General features: G+C 56.1%; 1 protein-coding gene across 4 annotated transcripts in view; it reads right to left on the bottom strand.

Annotated features, from left to right (window-relative positions):
- Window positions 1–5843: 5843 nt before the first annotated feature.
- IFFO2 (intermediate filament family orphan 2) overlaps window positions 5844–20878 on the bottom strand; it is a 44156-nt gene continuing 29121 nt past the window's right edge. For 3 of the 4 annotated variants that reach the window (XM_082687941.1, XM_082687943.1, XM_082687944.1), the window contains exons 2-9: window positions 17482–17542; window positions 16118–16213; window positions 14774–14914; window positions 13388–13527; window positions 9031–9151; window positions 8829–8921; window positions 7821–7951; window positions 5844–6619 (exon numbers count right to left, since the gene is read on the bottom strand). In XM_082687941.1, coding sequence (XP_082544067.1) covers window positions 6514–6619; window positions 7821–7951; window positions 8829–8921; window positions 9031–9151; window positions 13388–13527; window positions 14774–14914; window positions 16118–16213; window positions 17482–17542 — 889 coding nt within the window. In that variant the 3' untranslated portion in view covers window positions 5844–6513. The remainder of the gene's footprint in view (window positions 6620–7820; window positions 7952–8828; window positions 8922–9030; window positions 9152–13387; window positions 13528–14773; window positions 14915–16117; window positions 16214–17481; window positions 17543–20878) is intronic. The other variant, XM_082687942.1, reaches the window with a different exon arrangement.

Raw genomic sequence — 20878 nt, forward strand, 5'->3', positions numbered from 1 at the left:
ACCAATCAGAATGACACACCGAAGACTGTGAGCCAATCGGGTGGGCGGTCCTCCTGTAGCCCTCTCCGGGCGTGGCGGAAAGAGCCAATGAGAGAGCCGGAATGGGACAAGTGTCAGGAGCCGCGGAAGGACCGCGGGTCGGTGAGTCAGGTGTGGTGAGCGTCCCGGACTGACGGTTCGGTCTCCCGTTGGCCGAGTGGCCATCAGACTCTTGGACCCCGTGGGGCCACACCGCGGCCAGCCCCGTGCCTCCACCCGGGGGGCAGCAGCCCCTGGGATGAGCCCACAGACCCTGCCTCCAGCCTCCGCCTGGTGGGCACCCACCCACCCTGCACCTCCGGTCCTGGCGCTTAGGTAAATCGGCCTGCTTCCTGGCCAACTAGGATCAGTGAGAGAGAAAACCCAGCCGGTCCATGCTTAGCTTTTCCTTCAAAGCCCCTGACCTCGTGATGAAGAGGAAAGGCAGGTCAGGGCTGATCAGAGTAAAACAGCCGGCCAACCAGCCCATAAAGCCCCTAGATTTAAATGCCAAATTGGCCACCCTATCGGGTCCCCCTCCCCGCCCTTTGGGAGCTTTGTACTCTATCATCCAATAAACTTTACGATCGTTCAATAAACTTTGCTTTGCTGCCCACCACTCTGTGTGGTCTACCTCTTCCTTCTTCCAAGCGGCCTGACCAAGAACCAGGGGCACTGGAGGAAAAGAAATCCTGTAACACTCAGAACTGGTTGTCCCTGCGCTCCATCCCACCACTCCCCACCCCCAACCCGAGTCAGATTTTTGGTTTTCTCTTGGAGAAGTTGTTTGCTTGAACACTTTATTTAAAATTGGGATTCTGGGAATGCCTGGGTGGCTCAGTGGGTTAAGTGACCTACTTGTGATTTCAGATCCTGATCTTACAGTGGTGAGCTCGAGCCCCACATCAGGCTCTGCACTTAGCCGGGAGTCCATTTGAGGCTCTTTCTCTCTGCCCTTCCCCCTCCCCCCCCACCCTACCCCACCCTACCCCACCCACCCACTAGTGCCAGCTCTCGGTCTCTCAAATAAATAAATACTTAAAAAAAAAAAAAAACGGATTCTGAAGACTTCCTGATGGCTGACTCTTCAGGATTCATTCCATTTTTCCTAAATTAGTTGAAGCTTTTAGAGCTCTCTTCCGAATTACCCGTTAATATTTTCTCCAAAGGCAACGGAGAACCTGGTGAGGAGTGAGAGTGCTATTGCTGACTGTGGTTCCTCCTTAGGACATTGGCAAAATACCTTATTTCCCTGGGACTCGGTTTCTATAGTTGGGGGGGGGGTATCGCCCGCATTATTTCATGTTACTCCTCTTTCTCCAAGTCACACCCTTTAAGACACTTTGGGGAATTTAAAGAGTGAGGAGAAAAGGAAGCTCTGTTAAGCGTAAGGTTTTTGTTTTTTTTTTTTAAGATTTTATTCATTTATTCATGAGAGACACAGAAAGAGGGAGGCAGAGGGAGAGGGAGAAGCAGGCTCCCACAGAGAAGGGAGCCCGACACAGGGCTTGATCCCAAAACCCTGGGATCATAACCCAAACCAAAGGCAGATGCTTAACGGACCCGGCAACCAGGTGCCCCTAAGCGCAAGTCTTAAAGATGGTAAAGACTGGAATTGGCGTCTGTCCCTCTGAATCCTTGGAGAAAACCCTAGTGGGGAGCAGGGCAGCTCACAAGAGGCAGGGTCTCCCTAAATTTGGCCATTAATAGGAAGAAGCTAGAACACTGGACAAGGTCAAATCTAGAGTCCCAGAAGGTGGCCCCTCGTGGGCACCATAAAAGGAGGTTAAACAAAGGGGTAGGGGTTATGATTAGCAGGACCTCAACTGCAAACCAGGCGATGCCAGTTACTCAGCCTGCAATCGCTCTGGCTCGCTCTTCCCCTTCCGTAAAGTGTGTATGGTAATAAAGTCTGCTCTATCACCCTCCAAAGATTTCACCGTGAGGTGCCCATATAACAAGGGATGTGAATTTTCCCTATTTTATCACCAGCTGGCTAATGGCTTTGTTTTGGTGTTTATGCAACCCTCAGGCCTCTTGCCCTTTGCCCATCACTATTTTATCCTCAATTAAAAAAAAAAAGAAAAAGAAAAGAAAAGAAAAAGCACCATCAATTCTAAGACATTTCACTTTATTTAAAAGAAGCCAATATACAGGATATAAAGGGCATGATATTTACAACAGTACAGTAAACAGGTTGGTTTCCGGTAGGATCAGTAGTCTTTCAATGAGTATAAACACCCCCTTTCCCCTTGACACTAGACCCAACTGGCAGACAAAGAGCAACAGTGGGGTGGGATAGGACTGAGGGATACAAAGTTTCCCTGGATGGAGCTAAAAATCAGGTAGATGCTAAAACGTCCACGAAGGGGTCTTGCTGGGGGTGGGGATGATGCCTTGCTTCATTTCTCTAGAGGGCCCGGCGGTGGGAATGGCGAGGGATTTGCCCAAGACTCACACACAGCCCAGGGCCAGTCCCGAACCTGGAAATCCTCCAATCAAAGAAAATTCCCCTTCCGAGAGAATCAGCCTTTACCCATACCCACCCAGCTGCCTCCAGACTCCCCATGTCAGGAGGATTGCTCGGGCTCTCAAGATGGTGGAGCCCAGGTCTGAGGAAGTCCCAGCATCCGGGTTCCTGCCCCAGACCCTCGGCCTAGAGTGGGCACTGCTGGGGCTGGGTGGTGGGCAACTCCCAGCCCTTCCATTCCTGCTCCAGTTCCCGGACCACCCGGGACTCACTAGGGTCCAGGCCCCGAGGAAACTGAGCGCCCCCTGAACCAACAGTCCCATAGTCACCCACGGTCCGCTGCTTCTCAACCTCTCCCAAATACAGCTGACCTGGCAATGGACCTTGGCACACCAGACCCATGTCGCCGAACAGAGCCCACCCTCTGAGGCAGAGCTTGTCCCCTACCCAGTGCCCCCTCTCCCCTCCTCCCCACCCACCTCCATTCTGAATTCCCTGCTGCCCACCCACTCCCACAGGTGCCCCCCACCCCGAGACTTTGAAGGACCGAGGAGCTGGAGGGTGTGTCAAGGAACAGGGAAATGGGGGTGAGGTGGGACGTACATAGGCTCTGCTAAAGCTGCTCACAGATGCAGGGGTGGAGGGTGGGGAGGCCCAGGAGACGGGAGGGGCACTGATCAAATTCAGACCAGCAGTGACACGCGTCTTGTTCACGGGAGAACACCGGGCTACCAGAACTGCCTACCCTAGATTTAAAAACCCTTTCCTTTCATAAAAATAGATGAGAATCTCTTACTTTATAAATAGATTACATTTAGCTTAAGTTACACCTTATTACCCCCTGCCCCACACCCTCTCCCCTCTTCCAAGCCCAAGTGGTTTGCTTCTCTGAAGGTCAGAGCTAAGTCCACGATGGACTGGCCCTTCAGAGACCTCAAGATATATTGCTACAAGAAAACAAAATGTGTTTACTTGCCAATGTTTTGTGGGTTTTTCCCCATTTGGAGTCTCAGAGGAGCATGTGTGCGTGTATGTGCGTGCGTGCACGTGTGTCTTCCACAACCAGGGAGCCAAAAAGAAGCTACTCTCCCTGTCCCTCCCCAATCCTCTCTTTTTATAAAACCCCCAAAAATAGGAGAGTGAGAGAGGGCGGCACAGGAGAGCCCATCTGAGAACAACTTTAAGATACCAATGTCAATATGACACTGGGCTTAGAAATAGAAATTTGAGTATTTACAGCTTTACAAAGGACGGAGTAGTTCGTCCCAACCAGACTGGGGGCTGCCCCAGCGAGTGTTGGGGTCTCTCTTGGCAAGCTGTGGGCTCATGGCAGGGGCACGAGCAAGGGCCCGCTGGCAACAAACTCAAAAAAGAACTTGGTGGGGAGAGAGGCAGCCGGGCTGGTCAGCCACATCCTTGCCGCCCCCAACACCCCGCGTCCACCTGCCCCAGATCCGAGCTCCCCAGGGCAGAGCAGCTCTGGAAAACCAGCAGGAAAAAGCTGCCTGGGCCAGCGTCCATGTCTGGCTATTGCCATTCCCACACTCCCTGGCACCCTAGTTCCAGAGGCAAATGTCCTATGTACATGAGCATAAATAACACCACTGGATACCGACAGCCACGGTCCCCTTCGGTACCCCCGAATACTTACACTGCTACCTTGTCTTAACACTACAGACAGCTCTGTCACCCTCCCCACCACCTTGAGGAGCAACCCAAGCCTGGCCTCTGCTCTGCTTCCCAAACCAGGTCATTCCATGACCCCCCTCAGCCCCAGACAGAGGAGGCCTGGGGATGCGGGGGCGGGGGGGGGGGTCCTCCCGGAAACGGAAAATCTTTCCAGCAGCTGAGGTCCACGCCCGACTTTGGTTAAAATAAAACTAAAACTAAAACTACAACACTAAGTACAATAATAATCAGGTATGTTTGAACCCTGTAACCTTTAGAACAAGGGTCAGTGAGGAGGAGGGCCAGGGGCTGTCTCTCCTCTGAAACCACTGTCCCTCTGCGTACCTACCCAGGGGCTGTCTAGCTGGGAACGGAAGCCTCTGGGCCAGACTGCCACAGGGCCACAGGGGACCAGCAGGTTCCCTCGACAACCACAAAAGAAAAAGAAAAAAAAAAAAAGAGAGAGAGAGAGAAACTCACAATATAAAGGCCACCAAGTTCTGATAAATAAAAATTACATATGGTCACTAACACACATGCTCTCTCTCTCATATATATATGTATATATATATATATATATAATATGAATATTATGTACAATGGTTTTAAGACCGCAAAACAGGTGGAGAAACGGAAGAGAGAGAAGGCCCTTACAGTCGCTGGTACCCTGAGGAAGAAAGACAGGGGGCTGCCACCCGATTTACAGTCAGAGGCCCTCCTCCGCCTCCATAGGAGAGAGGTAGGTGGGGAGTTCTGGGCCTCCGGCGCATTTTGCTTCTTGGACCTCCAGGGGGAGCTCCTGGGCCAATTAAAAAAAATTTTTTTAATTAAAAAAAAAAACAAAAACACAAAAATCGGCAATCATGCCCCCAGGAGTGGGTACAGAAAGAAATTTTTTTTAAAAAAAAAAGCAAAACCTGCTCATCTGGCTCCACACTGAGATTTGGCGGGTGGCCTCCACAAGGGGCCTTCTGACCCAAGCATTGGGGAGATACTGGCTCAGGTTAACTCCCCACACTGGTCGGTCAATCAAGTCAGGTATGGAAACAGGCTTGCACATGGCCATGAGCAGAACAAAGGATGGTTCTCACACTCCAGCTCCACTCCTGCCTCCTCCGATCTGCCCGCAGCCCTTGCTGCCTCTCCCCCGTCCCTTTCCAGTGCCCGCCAGTGGCCGAACAGCCCGCGACTAGGGGCGGTAGAGAACCAAGCAAGACAGCGGCAGGCGGGGCCCGCCCAGCCCCACTGCGGAGGGCTGGATACCAGGCCTCACCCCCTCCAGGCTTTCTCACAGAGAAATTACAAATCTGTAGCCCCTTATCACTGGCTGGGAAGGGAGAGAGAAACATCAAGTCATCAGGGCAATAAAAGACCCCTCCCACCCCCACAAAGGTCCCAAGAAAGCAAGCAGTCAGGTGGGCCGATGGCCTTGCAGCCCTCCCCGGCCCCCGGCCCCCTGCACCGACCTCACTACCAACCTTGACAGAACCCCTACTCCCAAGTCAGTGCTCACCCTCAGAGGCTGCGAGACAGATCGCCCTAGCCTCCGCCTCCCTGCCAGCTCCAGCGGAAAACCAGGAGTCTGGGCAACGGCCTACCTTCCACAATGATATAAGGCAAGCTGCTTTTTTTTTTTTGTTTTGTTTTGTTTTGTTTTTGCATAGTAGTTTAAACACAGTGAGACTCCACTTTCCCGCACAGTGCCTTGTCCCTCCGCTGTGCCACTCGATCCAGAAAGAAAATAAAATTTTGTCTGCTCTCCCTCCTCCTATCTTTTCTCTCTTGTCAGTAAGTAAAAACACTGGGGAGACCCCCACCCAGGCCTGGAAAGGTTGCAGAGGCAAACAGCTCCTTCCTAGGGATGGGGAAGTGGACCACCCCTAGGCCAACTCAGGTCAGGCAGAGGAGGGGGGGGCAGAGCTCAGGGCCAATCAGAGAAGCAGGTGGGAGGGGAGAAATCCACATTAGATCAGGCCAGGGGCCCCCCCTGTCCCCACCTTAGAGTTTTGTATAAAAACACCTGCTAGGAAGAATTCTTTGGAGCTCAAAGTGGCTCAGCTTAAGGGAAAAGGCACAGTTAACACTGCATCGTCCCGGACAGAAGTCTGCATTTGTAACGTGGAGAACAATAGAAATTGACAGCACCATTCCTTGGGTGGGTGGATGGAGGCGGGGCACTGGTTGGTGGTGGGTTGAAGGAAGGAAGCAGCGGTCCCCCGGGGCCTCCAGAGAAGGGAGGGCAGAGGGAGTCTGTGTGGTGAGGACTGGAGCCCCACTCCAAGAAGCCTTCCTGGCCCCATGGGGAGAGGGGCAGAGGCGCCATCACCAAGACCAGCAGGCACAGGGGGCCTCCGTCATCAGCTGACCATGGGTTCCACATCCGCCTCCCGCTCAAACTCATCCTGGATCTCGTCTGTACTTCCTGAGTCACTGCTGGCCACGGAGCTGGGAGATGGTGAATTCCTGGAAGGCACAAGAGAACAGGGGTCATGCAGAGGGCAGCCTGGGGACTCCTGAAGGGATCCAAGGGTTGGGAAGGACTGAGCTGCCCCTTGCATAAAATCTAATCATTGGTGATCCCGCCCTGAGACCCCGCCTTCACTCTGCTCTCCTTAGAATCTTCTAAGCTCAAGGAGTTGATTGTGACCCTCAAGACCTCTCAGGTTCCCCTGCATGGCCTCTAAGTGCTCTGGGCACGGACAGTTCCCTGGGAGCAGGAACCATGGATCGAGCTCTGGTCCTACTCTCTAACCACCTAACACAGGTCCAGGCACACAGTAGGTGCTCAGTAAACCCTAATTAACTCGCAGGAGGCCACATGGGACAGCGGCTAGTAGTACTGGGTCCGGATCCTGGCCCTATCCTGGATGAGCAGGGGAGGGCCAGGAGCAAGCTGTTTAACCTGTTCCTCCATCAGAACACGGAGGTGACGACCGTGGATTCCAGGGACAACAATGAGCTAAAGGTATGACATCCTGAGCCCAGCCCCTTCCCCCACTGAGCTGCCCCTCCCTCTTTTATAACCTGAACGACGGTCATAATAATAAGAACGAGTACAATGAACACATCTGTGCTTCCTGACCAGCATCTCTCATGTACCATCTCATGTTATTACTGGCGTATCTGTTTCCCCTAAAAGGCTGTGTTCCTTGAAGGCAAGAGCTCTGTCTTTGTTTTGGCATTCCCTGGCAAACACAAGGGGCCTGAGGCATGTCAGTGTCCTGGGGACAGACCCAGTGGCCCTTGGTGGGAGGACAGGAAAGGAAGGGAAATTGCTTCCCACGGACACCAGGAGCCCCATCAGCAGTGATGCTGAGAAGTGCCCTGCATCCCTCTTCTACCCGGCGACTGGGCAGAAGGTGGGGCATGAGCCCCAAGAGGGCGGGGGTTGCAGCTGTTCTGTTCATCACTGTCCCCGCGGCCTGGCACAGAGCAGGCCTTGGAAATGACAAGCTGCTGAGTCAGTGGGGGCAGGGCTGCTGCGGGAGGTGCGTGGGATCAGACGCCCAAGTCCTCCCTCACACAGCAGGTGGCTAATACTGGATGCGTGAATGGATGGATGGATGGGCTGGGTAGACAAAATGGACCAGGCGATAAGACGCAGCCCCACAAATCCCCGCCAAGGACGCCGCCACTGCACCGGCAGGGAGAAGGGGCCAGGCACCTGTCCGCAGAGCCTTTGATGAGCCGGCGGCAGGTCTCCATCTGCACGTCCAGCCCGCGTTTCATGCTGCACATCTCCATGTACTCGTGCAAGTGCCGGTTCATGTCGCTCTTGGCCGTGGCCAGCTCCAGCTGAAAGGCCGCAAAGCAGGAGAAAGGTGAGGCCAAGTCCCCCACACTCAGGAACCCTCAGCCACTTCTTCCTCACATCCTTGGTGGCTCTGAGGCCACCCTGGGACACCACACCCTGCACTCTCCCCAGGCTGGACCCCAGCCTCAGAACTGCTTGCAGGGAACAGGGAACAGCTGCTTAGTGACTCGAGGGGCAGCCTGCATGGGGTCCCCCAACTCCACCCCGCCCAGCTTCCTGCCCTGCTTTATACAGACTTGCTTAGGACAGTTCTCAGGTCTCCGTTGTGTTTCTGACCCTTCTCCTCTACCAATGACAGAGCCCCCAGGGAAGGCTTGGCCTTCTCCCTCTCCAGCAGTCACTCTCACTGAAAGATGTGGCCAAGCACAGGCTCCACGGTGCAGACAGCCAGCCTGCAGGGTGCTTCCCGACAGGAGACCCTGGGCCAGCCAGGGTCTCAGTCAGTCTCCTCTCCTCTGCTGCTCTAACAGGGTACAGTACCCACTGGGCAGGCCGGAGACACCCAACCACCCCTAGGCACGTACAGGGGCCTGTGAGTACTAGCGAGGCTTCCTGAGGGCCTAGCGTCCCTCCATGTCACTCAAACGTCTTCTCTCGTTGTTTGGGATCACCCTCTCTGTTGCATAACATAAAAAACTCTCTGGGACAGACACGGATCACCACCCCCATGGGTTCTATCTTATACCAGGGAAAACTGAGGCCCTAGGAGGGGTAGGACCCGCAGGGAAACACAGGCCTCCAACTTGTGAACTTGTGCCCACCCCACCCCACCAGCCCCGCCCCCCCATCCCCCTCGACTGCCATCAAGACCTCACATCCCAGGAACCTCACCAGGGGCTCGAGAGCCCGAGCCCTCACCTCGATCTGGCCAATCGTTTCCTGGTACTCCTTGTCTCTCGTCTTGAAGAAGGATTCTGTCTCGTGGATCAAGTTGCCCAAATTTTCCTCTTGCTGGGGACACAGAACAAAGGGGACCAATGAATTGGGTGGCGTAGGCTGCCGGAACGAGTGGGGACGGGGCAGGCTGGCCGGCGTCTGAGCAGCCGGGCTGGGGGCTCACCTCGCCTTGCAGGTCGATGCTTGGGTTGCAGTTGGTGAAGTCTTCCCAGAGCAGCAGCGTGTCTTCGTTCTCCTCCCACGTCAGGCTGTCACAGTCATCGTCAAAGTCAAAGGTCTCCCGCCTGTGGGATCACAGCAGAGGGCACCGCTGACCAGGAGCCCGGCTGCAGAGGCCAGGACCGGGGAAGAAAGGGCACCGCCCCGATGGGTACGCTCATGCCGGGGGGCCCGTCCCACACAGATAGGGGTGCCAGCCAAAGAGGACACATGCCCTATCCAGCAGGGGTTGGGGTGGGGGGCTGGTCAGCCCTTTTAAAACACAAAAAAGCATTGCTATATTACTTATACCATTTAAAATGTCTCTTTGTAAAGATGCCAGTCTTTAATCAGCGAAGACTAAAGATATTTTCCCCCCAAATCCAATCCGGTGAGAGTTTCATTCACAGTTTCATTCCAGCTCATTTCTGGAGCCCCTACTTTCTAAGAGGCGATTTCTATAGCCTTCTCCGCAACTCAGGTTGATAATATGCCCATTTTACAGATGAGGAAATTGCAGCTCAGAAGAATAACCCACTTGTCCAATGTCACACTGCTAGCCTGTCACAGAAACTGGGGTGGAAAACCAGACATCTCCTACCGCCTTTTCTCCCCTGAGTAGGACACACCAAGCACCCATTGTGTGCTGGGTGTGGGACCGGCCGCCAAGCATATGTTACACTGCGCTTTGTTCCCTCCTCCCAACATGCCTATGAGACAAGCATGATTCTTGGACCCATTTTAAAGATGAGAAAACTGAAGGCTGCAGGGATTAGGTGGACTTCTGGACCAATGCATGATGGAAATCGGGCCCGGATTCAAAGCCTGAGTAACTTCGGGGCTTCCCGATTCACTGGAACTGGAAGCAGGGTAACGGACCATACGGGCTTGCCTGGGATGGAGGCTTTTCTGCCCTTCTTTGTGGAGAGCCATGTAACAGCTGCTAGAAGTCATGTAGACGGATGTGTCTGAGGAGGCAAGGCTGTGAATGATCAACCCAAGGTATTTGGGTGCGTTCATGGGTGACGTACATTCTATACTGGGAGTCTTAATAGAGGTACATGATTAATCAGGTGTCACGGAAAAGGCACACAAACAGAGTGAACAATAAGTTTCGGGGGCTCACGTCAGTGGGCACGAGCCCCCCGCATGATATGGATTCAAGTCACCTGTATCGTTTCTGATTGGACCTTATTTACCCTTACTGATTGGATGTTATAGTGTGCGGTATGGTGATTGGTTGTTTTTCTATCCACTGTTTCCTATAACTTGGGGTTATGATCGGTGTTCAGAGTTCCCGGATCAAGATTGACAATAAAGAAGTTTGCCACTCAACCTCGTCTGCGGGTCGTTCTTGCGGGTCGAGAGCGACATCTGGTGCCGAAAACCCGGGACCCGAGACGCCGGACGCAGAACGAGGATTGGGGTAAGAGCAACGATTCGGAAAGTGCGCGCCTATTTCCTGTCTTAAGACGGGGGGATTCTCTGAGGACGATATTAAGAGGCTATACTTTAAGTTCCTCAAGAGGGTAAGGTTTCCGGCATGGGAAACGAATTAGCCAGATATAGGAGGTTAGGTTGTTTATAAAGTTCTTCAGGGACGATAAGAGGTTCCCCGTAGACGATAAGACATTAAGAGGCTGGTGAAGTTCTACGGGGACAATAAGGTAAAAGTTTCCCTGGGATGAGGACGCTTCTTCCCCCAGCTGAAGGGAAAACTCGATCGGATGAGATGGGTGATGTCTGCAGGGCTTACTTAAATCATTTGATCGATCGAATCAGCCACAGAGGAGAGGGCTCTCAGCCAATGTCTCCCCACCCCAATGCTCCAGGCCACTGCTCCCTTCCTTCCCATGATGGATCAGGCTTGGGGGCCACGGGGCAGGGCCCAAGAAAAATTTCTGGTTAAAAGCTGCCTAGAGGGGCGCCTGGGTGGCTCAGTAGGTTAAGCCTCTGCCTTAGGCTCGAGTCATGATCTCAGGGTCCTGGGATCGAACCCCACACCGGGCTCTCTGCTTAGCGGGGAGCATGCTTCCCCCCTCCCCTGCCTGCCTCTGCCTACTTGTGATCTCTCTCTCTGTATCTTTTAAAAAATAAAATAAAAAAATAATAAAAATAAATAAAAGCTGCCTAGAGCACCTCCTGGAGGCTGGTCCCCCACCGAAAAGCAGTTTCTGCTGGAGCCTGTAGGTGGCTCCGTGAGCCCGGGGACCAGAGCCGGGCCAGGGCTGCTGAGGAAGGCGCTGCTGGCCTGGACTCGTTCCAGATTAGCCCCTGGGGTCCACCGTCTCCGCAACACATACTCGACCGCTGACTTCACTTCCTTTCTAGCGTCTGGGATCTGAAGGAAACCCCAGCTGAGGAATGGGGAGCCAGAAAGGACAGGAAGACAGGCCAGAGAAAGGGGTTGCGAGATGGGGAGGGCGGGGCTGAGGAGCTGGCCGTGGTGCAGGGAGAGTAGTGAATTCCTCCCCTTCTCCTTGGTCTGAAGCCGAAGCAACAGATTTTGATCAAAACAAAACAGCCCTGACACGGGGCACATTATTCAAAGACTTCAGTGGAACTGGCCAGGGGCAGCCTCTGGCTTGGGTCTCAGCCTGGCCAGTAGCCGATGGAGATGCTAGGGGTGGGGCCAGCACCCTGAGCGGGGAGGGGCGGCAGGGGTCAGCATGGCCTTGGCCAGCCCTTCAGGGGTGGAGGGGCAATCAGAGGATATATATAGAATGTATATTTATTATTATTATTATTATATATATAGTTTAACCCAGGCCATGTCACAACCCAATAAATCCCATTGGATACTGAACCCAATTCAGGCCGGTCAACCCCAGGCACCCCGACTTTGCATCAGACCTCCTCTATACAGCAGTAGCCCAGCTGGCGGAGGCCCCAGACCCAGCTCTTGCGACTGTCCCTTTCAGCCCACCCCATTCCCAGGCAGCCTAACTATCCCTTGGGGATTTTCTGCAAATGGGGACCATTTCTTCAGTGAAGCCCTTTAATTCACCCGAATGAACCCAGCCTGGGTGGTGGGCTGGACAATTCTGCCTCAGGCTCAGGAATGCCTAATGCCTGCTACCACGTTTAGAAAACCTGGATCCCACCAAGGGCTCCCTTCCAAAGGCCCTGTCATCACCAAAAGATTGAGAATATGACATTTGGACAGGATGTCAGAAGATGGAATCAGGAGTCCGGGAGTCTCTTTGTGACACTCTAACAGCAAGCCCGCAAGACACAGCGTCACCTCAGTTCTGTTCCCAGGGAATGACAAGTACCAGGAAGTGTCACACAAACCCACCCCAGCCTTGGTCAGACTCCTGCCTCCCTAAGTCACCTGGCTCAGCGGCAAAGAGACCAGGCCAGGAAGGATGGTTGCCGATAGGGCCGAGGGGGACTCTCTTCCGAGAGCAAAGACAGCTAGCTGGGGACAGAGGACTCCACCGTGGGTCAGGGGCCCAGCTCTATTCCAACTCCTGACACGCCCCTCTGAACTTGACTTTCCCCATTGGAATGTGAAGGGGCTGGGCTGAGCGGCCTTTGGACTCTGTCATGCTAAGGCAGCCCCACGGCTCTGCAGGAAGCAGGAGGGAGACCCAAGACCTGGCTTCTGAACCAAGCATGAGGTCAGAGGCAACTGCCTAAAAAACAGGAGCTCCTAGGGAGGGGTTCTGTGGGGTTTTGTGATGGCTCCTTAGAGCCCAGGGCTCAATTGTAGCTCTGCTGTTGGAAACCCAGAGTCCTAGGGCAGGGAAAGTATGAGTTCTCAGGGCCCAGGGGCCCAACCACAAGGGGCTGCAGACAGGGAACAGGTAAGAGCAGTCGGAGGGGCAGGAGGAAATAAATGTAGGCCCCAGAGACCCTGTCCCAGCCCAGCCCACCAAGTCCAGGCCCTCAGACAAGTCCCCTAATGCCCGCAGGTGCACCCTCCTCTTCCCTCCCGCAGCCCAAGTCAGGGGACCTTGTGGATTAGCGTCAAAGGTGGGTCTGGATGGAGAATACAGACTGGACAGACCAAGGACGCTCGGTACATGTCCGGAGCCGGCCTCAGCCCGCATGGTGGGCCCTGGTACGGGGGTCGACCCAGCGATCCCACCTCGGGGACAACCAGTGGGAGTGTAAGGCTCCAGCCGACAGGACCCAGCACTACCATTAAGCCTCTTCTGAAAATGTGAAAGTCCCCCAATTATGACCATTGAGGATAAATCCAAATTCTTTCAGAACCCCATGCTGGCCAGTCAAAGCACTGCCAGAGCAAGCCACCAGTTGGCAAGCTGGTGGAGTGGAGTGGAGCCCCGGGGGGCTGGGGCCGCAGAGATACTCACAGCTGGTTGAACATGCGTTTCATCTCATCTGTGATGTTCATGGAGCCGACCTCGTCATCCGAGAACCGGTTCACCTCCCCGTCCTGCTCGGAGATATCGTCATCCGAAGCCACCTTACGCTCTTTCTTTTTGGGGACCACCTGGCAGGGGAAGGAAGAGATGGAGGTTAAGTGGGAGGCTCTGCCGGGAGGGAGGGAGGCTGGGGAAGGAGTCGGCATCCCACAGGGATGGATGGAGCGTGGCCGGGGCAGCCACTGCTGGCAAAGATGCGGAGCTCCTCTAAGAAGCAGGTGGCGTTAGCAGGAAGCGTGAGGCGGGACACATGCAGGAAGGACAGACAGCCTGGACCCTTCCCTCCCCCGGTGCGTGGGCTGGCTCAGCTCGGCCCTTCACCAGAGCGGCAGCCCCACAATCTGGGGAGAGGAGTGGGCCAGACCGGGGCACAGAGTCCCCGGGGATGTCTCAGCGCCAGCCAGAGAGACAGGGAACCCCTCACAGAGGCCCGGAGGGCTCCACGCTTTCAGAGCCCTCCTGCCCACATGCAAAGGCAAAGGGCAGGCAGCCCGAGGGTCCCCAAGCTTCCTCCATTCCAAGCAGACAAGACACAAGCAAACCAAACAAAGCCTGGAATGGTCACCCCTGCTTCCCAGCAGAGGGGTGGCAAGAAGGCACGGAGGTGGACGAGCCCAGATCACTCACGCTACACCCAAAGTCACACACTTAAAGCGACAACAACCCAGGTCTGCCCTGGGTTCAAGCAAAAGCCAAACCACAACCCAGAATTCAAGAAGCAGCCTTTGGAGAATGACATGTGCCCTTTGGGCCGCTGGACTAGCCCCCAGGCCCTCCCCAGAGGACAGCCCACCAGGACTAACTGCCCCACCGCCCTCTCTCGGGACACAGCCTTGCTCCTTGAGGGCTAGGGGTACGCCCTGAGGGATTCTTCGGTGGGAACGCAAACCAGAGGCCACCAGATCCTCTTGGGAATTCTGAGACTCATCTGCCCGGTGCTCCCACAGCCCAACCAGGACTCTCAACCTTGGTGACGGCGCCCCGCAGGCCTGTGGACCAAGCCCCAGAAGGTCAGGAGACCTGAGTGCCAGCCCCAGCTGGGCCTGTCCCTTCCTGAGCCCGTCACATCACGGGCTCCTCAGCCACAGGATGAAGCATTAAGCCTGACGAGCCTACGAGTCGCCACGTCCCTGACTCTGTGTCATCCTGGGAGGCCAGAGCGGGGGCCAACACTAGCTCTGGGGGCAGGGGAGTGGACAGAACTAGAGGGGAGGAGGGCCTGGCCATGCAGGGTGGAGGCCGGGCACTCGGGGAGGGGGCGGTGGCAGGGGTGCGGGGGGAGTGGCGGCCGGTGAGCAGGGTGACCCTATTCACCTGGAAGATCTTGGACACGTCTTCCGAGTTCCGCTGCTGTGCGACATCGCACAGCTTGGCCGTGATATCGATCCGGCGACAGATGTCCATGTCCACCTTCATGGCCTTTTCTTGGATCTTTGTGTCCAGGTCTGTCATGGGCTGCAGGGAGGACAGCAGGGGGGTTATGTGAGCGAGGGCTGGAGCGAGCATAGGGGAGGGCACGGGGCAGGGGCGTCGCTCCCAGGCTCCTGCTGGCAGAGGGGAGCACAGCTCCAAGTCCAAGGGGGAGCCTGGACAGGGAGGGCGGGGCCAGCGCTGCTCAGGTTGGGGAAGGGGGTGGAGAGGTCACAGGAGCTAAAGGCTTTGACTCCGAGGGGACAATGTGAGACCATGTTTGCGGGCCTCCCTAAGCGCTGGAAGGCGTTCTCTCAACAGACACAGTGCTAGTGTTTATTTTGTCAGAGCAAGGAAAAAAGAAAGACACCTCCCACTCTTGAAAGACTTCCCTTCTCTCCCACCCTGTGTGCCCTGCCTGTCCCCCCACACAGAGGGGGGCCAAGGTGCTGAGGTGGCGCGCTCTCCCCAGGATTCCTCCCATGGTTGACCGCGGGGCCTCACCGAAGACGAGGGGCTCCCTTAGGAGCCCGACGAGGGGCAGCCAGGTGGGCTCCCCCTGCAGCAACCCCCCCCTCCCCCTGCCAGAGGCTTCTGCCAGCCACACCCAGCTCCACAGCCCCCAGGACCAGAAGCCACACCAGGCTGAGTCACCCGCCATCGGGCTCCTTCTCCTTTCTGGCTGTCCTCCCTACGTGCTGCCACTGCTTGAAGGTGGCCGGAAACCCGGGTCCCCAGCAGGAAGGAGGCTTTGCCAACAACCCTCCGCACCTACAGTCACTCAGAGAGGTTCCAGTCTTCAAAAGAATGCTGATGCTGGGGTTCCCCAACTTTACAAAGCAGCCCTACTAGAGACCGCAGGCCGGGGGAGCCCCCACAGCTGACACAGACCAGACCCGGGGGCCTCCACGGTGCCCAGACATCGAGGCCACGGCCACCCCCTGCCCTCAGCGTGGTGAGCCGGGACCAGTTGGAGCAAACATAGAGACCGTCAGAGGAGCCCGGGGGAGGGCGGGATGGGTTAAGCAGCAGATTGATTAATGCATCTCTACTCAGACCAAGGGAAGCGGAAGTGGGCGGGGGGGCTGGTCTCCGATGCATCCGTCATCCTCACGGGGCAAACGCAGCCAGCCAGGACTCTAACTAGAAGCCGAGCTCTGGAGCCTCGGAGTGAATGAAGCATTTTGCATGATGGGTGTTGGGGGGAGGGGGCGTCATGATGCCGGGGCGGCTGCCGGTGGCACTTACGTCACTCATGAGCCCCTTAAACACCACGAGCTCGGCCTTGAGCCGCTCAATCTTCTCGTTCATCTCTTCCTGGATGGCTTCGGCCTCCTGCGCCGCCTAGGGAGGACAGAGATGGGGAAGGGTGATTTAGGGGACCGGGCACTCTGAGGGCTGGGAAGGGCTGGACACCTGCTGTCCAACCGGGCCAGGCACATGCCTGCCAGCAAAGGGGTGCTGAGGACCTCCCCCCAGCCCGGCTTCCTGCAGAGCCCAGTTCACTGGCAGGGTACCACTCAGCGTGAAACACTTCTCCAAGGACTATTTATCCTATGGAAAAATCCCCAGCAGATATTAAGGGGAAAAAAGAACCAGTTAATATAATAAGTGATTCCAGTAGGTTAAAATGTGAAGTGGGTCCCTGTGAAATTGCTGATATTTGACCATCTCCCACCCCCAAAATGGCAACGCCACACGTGCCCACCTAACCAAACAAAGATACGTGGAATACACGTGTGTTTGTACAGAAAAGACAGGTCACCCGGCAATCTGTCAATTGGGTATGTGGGGAGGGGGGGTAGAACTGGAAGGGAGTTTTATTCTTTTCTCTACGTTTCTGAGTTTTCCAAATATTTGACCGCGAACATGTCATATTTGTAAACAGAAAGACTTCTGTTACAAAACAAACGGAGGGCAGACATTCATCCTTTTCTGTCTGTGTCTTGACCTTACTTGATTCTATCTCTTAGAAGATCCGTGCCTTAAATATTGGAAAGCAATGTTTAGAAACGTTTTAAAGAACTTTTCTTCTCTCCTCATGGGGTCGCTATTCAGAGGCGGAGAAGGTGAAGTTTGCCCCCCAGTGCACCCAGCAGGTGGGTGTGAAGCAGAGCCCAGACCCAGAGCTCCCACGCCAGAACCACAAGAGAATATTCGCACCAGGAGCCCCCCCACTCCAAGGCATAAGGCATTCGGCCCCCAGTCAGTTCTTGCAAGCTGGGATTGGGCAGCTCAAGAAACCATCCAGTCCTGAACTCAGGTGGGGAGGTGAGGGTCCGAAAGAGTCACAGGACCATCGCCCAGCAAGCAGGGGTCAGTGCTGGGACTTAGACAGACTTGCCTATTCCCGTCCCTGAGCTCTTCTACAACACTATGTCAGGCCCTTCCCTGAGCTCTTCTACAACACTATGCCAGGCCCTTCCTAGGTCCGAAGCAGGGGACAAGGAAGAGGCCTCGTGGCTCCATTTAGGAGCGACTAAGGCAGCAGAGGCAGCACAGTGCAGGGGCTCAGCGGGGACTGGCCTCCGACTTCACCTCTCGGAGACTGTGCCCCTGGGCCACACGGTTCCCACAAGCCTCTTATGGTCAGGACCTCCAGCGGCACTCACCTCCTGCAGCGTGTCCACCATGGTCTGCAAGTTCATGCGTTTGGCGAGCTCCTCCTCCCACCTGCAAGAGCCAAGAAGGACAGGTGGTCAGACGGTGGCCTCCCCGTGCCAGTCCAGCCCTCAGACACCATGCCAGCAGCCACCATGGGCCTGTCTCCAGGCTGGGCAAGCAAGGTGCTGCCGTGAATCCCTCCCTGCCTGCCCTCCGGGAGCTCCCAGTCAACAGGAAGGGGACAGCCAGGTCAACACATAACCATAATTTCAGGCAGGGGTGACAGCCACCAGGTTCCCAGCATGAGCACTGCACCCCGGGGAGACGAAGGCGGGAGGGACCACCATCTCCCCTTCACACAAACTATAAAGTGCCCTGCAAATGCCATTGCTCCTGCCCTTGCTAAATGATCCCGTACGGCAGTGGGCGCTCAGGAGCCGGGCTGTAGCCAGCACCACAAGAAAGAAGCTTCTATTGTACCAATGATCATCACGGTCCGCAGAAGTCTTTCTGTCCAGCAGCAATCCTCACCAGCCAAGAAATCCCCTACCCAGCTACATATCCATGTCTCACAGAGAAGGAAACTGAGGCTCAGAGGTTACGTGTCTTACCCAAAGACACTCAGCTGGCTAGCACATGGGGCTGGAATCCAAACCCGGGTCTTTTTTATTACATTAAAACAAAAACAATAAATATAGCTCGCACTTAGTCAGCGCCTCTGCCAGGCCCCGTTCCAGAGCTTTCTGTGTATTGTCTCGTTCCAGCACACGCTGGTTAAAGCCGGACAGGAAAGAATAAAGAGCAGGAGGCACCCAGGGGCTCACAGGGTACCCCCAACATGAACTGGAGGTAGAATGAAATGTTAATAATCATAATCACTGGGGGCGGCTGGGTGGCTCAGTCAGTTAAGTGTCCGAGTCTTGATTTCAGCTCAGGTCATGGTCTCAGGGTCATGAGATGGAGGCCCACATCGGGCTCTGTGTTCAGCCAGGAGTCTGCTTGAGGTTCTCTCTCTCCTTCTGTCCCTTTCCCCCATCACCTCTCTCTCTCTCACACACAAATAAATAAGGCTTAAAAAAAAAAATCATAATTAGCATCCCAGCACCAGCTCACCCCAACTGAGAGCTTACTTTGTACCAGGAACCATTCCACGTGATATCATTCAATCTTCCTGACAACCCTCCAGCACAGCTGTACAGCTGGCCCATGTCACGGATGCAGAAAGCCGGGCACGGGTCAGGGGCCCAAGGTCAGGGTGAGGACAGGTGGAGTCAGGACTCGAACCCAGGCTCGAGGCTCCAGACTAAGCATAGGCAGCCTTGCCAAGCTCCCCAGAGACCCAGGATCCATCAGAGCCCCCCCGCCCCACCTGCGCCCCACCTCCCCAGCTCCCTTCTTTCCCCACAGGGAGCCTGGGACAGGTTCCTTCCCTCCCCGCATCCTGGGACAGACAGATGAGCTCCACGCTCTGCTCACCCTCTGTCCACCTCCCTACATGGCCTCCAAGCAGGCAAGTCTGGAAGCCTTTTAGGATGAAGTCGGGGCCAGCTAAAAATAGGCCAGAAGGGAGGAAGGGTGCGTTACGTCACTGGCTTTTAGAAACAAGAGAAAATGGACACTGTTTGCACACACAGAGGAAAATTCCTCCTCTCCCCCGCACGCTCCCTCCCGTTTCCTCTCTAACAGCCCTGCCCGGTATTGGCAGCCAGGCCTAGACCTGCCATGGGCTCTGGGGTCCAACACCTGGCAGGCACGGGGCCGGGGCACCTGCCAGGGATGAAGGACACAGAGGAAGCTGAGGAGGGGCAGTGAGAGAATGTGAGGGTGGAACGCAGGTGAGACCATCTCACGGAGCACCCCCCCTGTACAAACAGGGAAACTGAGATCCAGAGCGTACAGGCAATTTGCCCGAGATCACCAGGTACGTCCCAGGTGGGGAGAGAGAGGTTCACAGGTCGCCCTCCACCTGCCCGGCAGCACGGGGCTCCCGGGCCTTCTGTCAAGGGAGGTCAAGGCCCAGAACACGGGTCCCGAGCTGAATCATCTCTCGGGGCCCTGCTGCTCTGAGGGGGGCAGGGGACTCAGCTCCAAGCTGCCGAGATGAGCAGGTGCAGGGGAAGGGCTGTGACCTGCCTTCCGCAAACAGCAGGAGCCACAGAGGAGGGGGCAGCGAGGGGCAAAGGTGGGGCACCCAGGGGCCCCTCACCCCTGCACACCTGCTTCCCAGACAGGCTCCTGGAGATGCAGCCCGGCCGCTCTCACTTTTCCTTCAATCAGGCTTCTAATGAGGTGCCTCGGGCTCCACAGACCCTTGGTACAGAGAGGGAACATGAGGCCCAGAGAAGGAAAGCGACTTGCCCCCAGTCAACCCCGAGAGAAAACACGAACCAGGCCTTGGGATCTCCAGACAGCAGCAGGAGTACCCACCCCAGATGGGCCAGGCCGGTCTGTGCCCCGTGCCCTGCGCCCCAAGCTCAGTGCCTCACACACATCGGTTCTCATGAGATGTATTATTAACCTGCTCGGGTAGAGAATTTTCCCCAACTCCCTCCTGCAGATGTCAGAGCTGAGGTTCAGAGAGGCGAGGCAACTAGCCTCGGGTCACACAGCTAGCGAGCAGGGACAGGATGCACGCGCTGCCCGTGCTCTCAAGCAGCAGTGAGTCTCGGGCTGTCTGGGCACAGCAATCCCCTGGGGGTCGGGTCCGGGTTCGGCAGGCCCGGGGTGGGACAGACATGCCGCATTCCTGATGAGCTGCCCCCGACACACGCCCCACATCTCACTGGTGTTTCTAAGCTGCACCCCGACAGATGAGCTTTGCACCAGTGATTTCACGGGCCTTTGTATTTCCAAAGCCGGGCTGGGTGGGCAGCCGGCGGGTCTGCTCCCAGAAGACCTGGGGCAGAGCCCCGCGTGCCCGCGGCAGCTGGCTGGCGGGCCCCGTCCGAGGCCCACAGTGCCGCGCCTCCTGGCCGCGATGGAGAAAGCTGGCTCTGCCCGCACCGGCGTTGACGGTGCAGAACAGCGGTGCCCTTCAGCTGCTCCGGCTGACTGCGGTGGAAGGACAGCAGTGACAGACTGCTTCAGGGATCCCAGACGCCCCATGCTCGCTGCAGCCCAGCCCCGGAGGGAGCAGGCGGCTTAACCGAAAACTGGTCAACCAAGCTGCGGCCGCTTCGATTTCAACACCTGTCCCAGGGACGGCCCCCTCCCCCGCCCTGGGTCTGCCCCGGGAATGCGGTTTCAGTAAGGACGGGTGTTTGGGGCAGAGGCGCCCACATAAGCGAAGATGGGCAGCACGGAGGCCAGGGAGCAGCCACTGCCACGCCACGGAGAAGGGGACACACCCACTGCAGGCCAGGGCTGGGTCGACATCGTGTCCTTTGCGGCTCTCCCAACCGGCCC

This window comes from Mustela nivalis, assembly GCF_964662115.1.
Source record: "Mustela nivalis genome assembly, chromosome: 10".
Taxonomy (NCBI): domain Eukaryota; kingdom Metazoa; phylum Chordata; class Mammalia; order Carnivora; family Mustelidae; genus Mustela; species Mustela nivalis.